The 1,169-nt window shown below is 38.3% G+C and overlaps 1 protein-coding gene across 1 annotated transcript in view; it reads right to left on the bottom strand.

Moving 5' to 3' along the window:
- Positions 1-1,169, bottom strand: part of LOC118741102 — a 104,713-nt gene that overhangs the window by 881 nt on the left and 102,663 nt on the right. The window contains exon 3 of the mRNA XM_036472938.1: positions 12-219. Within this exon, the coding sequence (XP_036328831.1) occupies positions 12-219 (208 nt within the window). The remainder of the gene's footprint in view (positions 1-11; positions 220-1,169) is intronic.

Below are 1,169 nucleotides of genomic sequence, written 5' to 3'. Positions count from 1 at the left end.
AGTTTGCTTACCTATAATGCCATCATGATGCACATACAGCTCATTCAATTCATTGTAGCTCTCCGTTAATGTTTTCAGTCGCACCTTTGTATGGTCGAGTATTTCTGTATAGTATTTAATCGACGTCACATAAAGCGCTGTTTCGCTGAGATTAGCAAAAAAATCCTCATGCGTGGAAGCCTTATTAGCATCATCGACAACGCTCAAATTAATGGCAAGCTGTGAATTGAGTTTAAAGTTTTAGAAAGTTAGCAAAGTGCATATGTAGTATATGTATGTATGGATATGTGTGTACATATGTATTTAGCATTCGAAGAGTGTATCTATTTGCGAATGTCTGTTCAGCAGGTTCTCTAATGGCTGGTATGTAATGTTGAATTACTTTACGAAGGGCAAATCTACAGGCTGCCCGTGCGTATGAGTAACTTTTGTAATATTTAAATACGTGACGGTAACAATGGCCTATTGACCGAGCAACAGCACAAACAAATTTTTTCCTACTATTGGTCTTCGCTCAGCAGTTAATGGAAAATCGCCGATAGTAATTCTGCCATGAAAACGCTTCTCAAACGTACATAGATACATACATATGTATATGGGGGGGGGGTTTAGAATTTATTAATTTAAAATTGACCGGGATGGGCGGTATCGGGAAGAACTATAAAAACATGGCGGGCGGGACGGGACCAAAATCCTTTCCCGACAATCCCGATAAAACCGCAACCCCCGCAAATTCACAAAATCTTCCTTAAAAACAATGTTTGAAATATGCACTTTTTTAAACAATTAAAACAATAATCGGAAGATACCAGATCTATGATTATTATTTAAAATTAATTTGAAAGACATGAACATTTTTGTCAACCGTCGATCGGTTTGCAAACCACGCCACACTCGTTGAAATCTCAACCGATCGTTTCAATTTGTTTTCCGTTTGTAGCCTGCTTTAGAGATAGATTTCGGGACCCACGGGACCCGCGGTACAATTCTGAAAAACGTCGGGATGGGCGGGTTCGGGACTTGAAAATTGAATTTCGGGATGGGCGGGATCGGGATTAAATATTTAGTGCCCATCTCTATTCCATACCAAAATGGACGTTGATGGAAAAACATAAATAATAAACAAATATGAAATTTGAGCTTGATTAATACGTTTTTAATAGTTTACC

This window comes from Rhagoletis pomonella, unplaced genomic scaffold, assembly GCF_013731165.1.
Source record: "Rhagoletis pomonella isolate Grant_MI unplaced genomic scaffold, Rhpom_1.0 Rhpom_scaffold_00006, whole genome shotgun sequence".
NCBI lineage: Eukaryota > Metazoa > Arthropoda > Insecta > Diptera > Tephritidae > Rhagoletis > Rhagoletis pomonella.
This window is presented reverse-complemented; position numbering and strand designations above follow the sequence as displayed.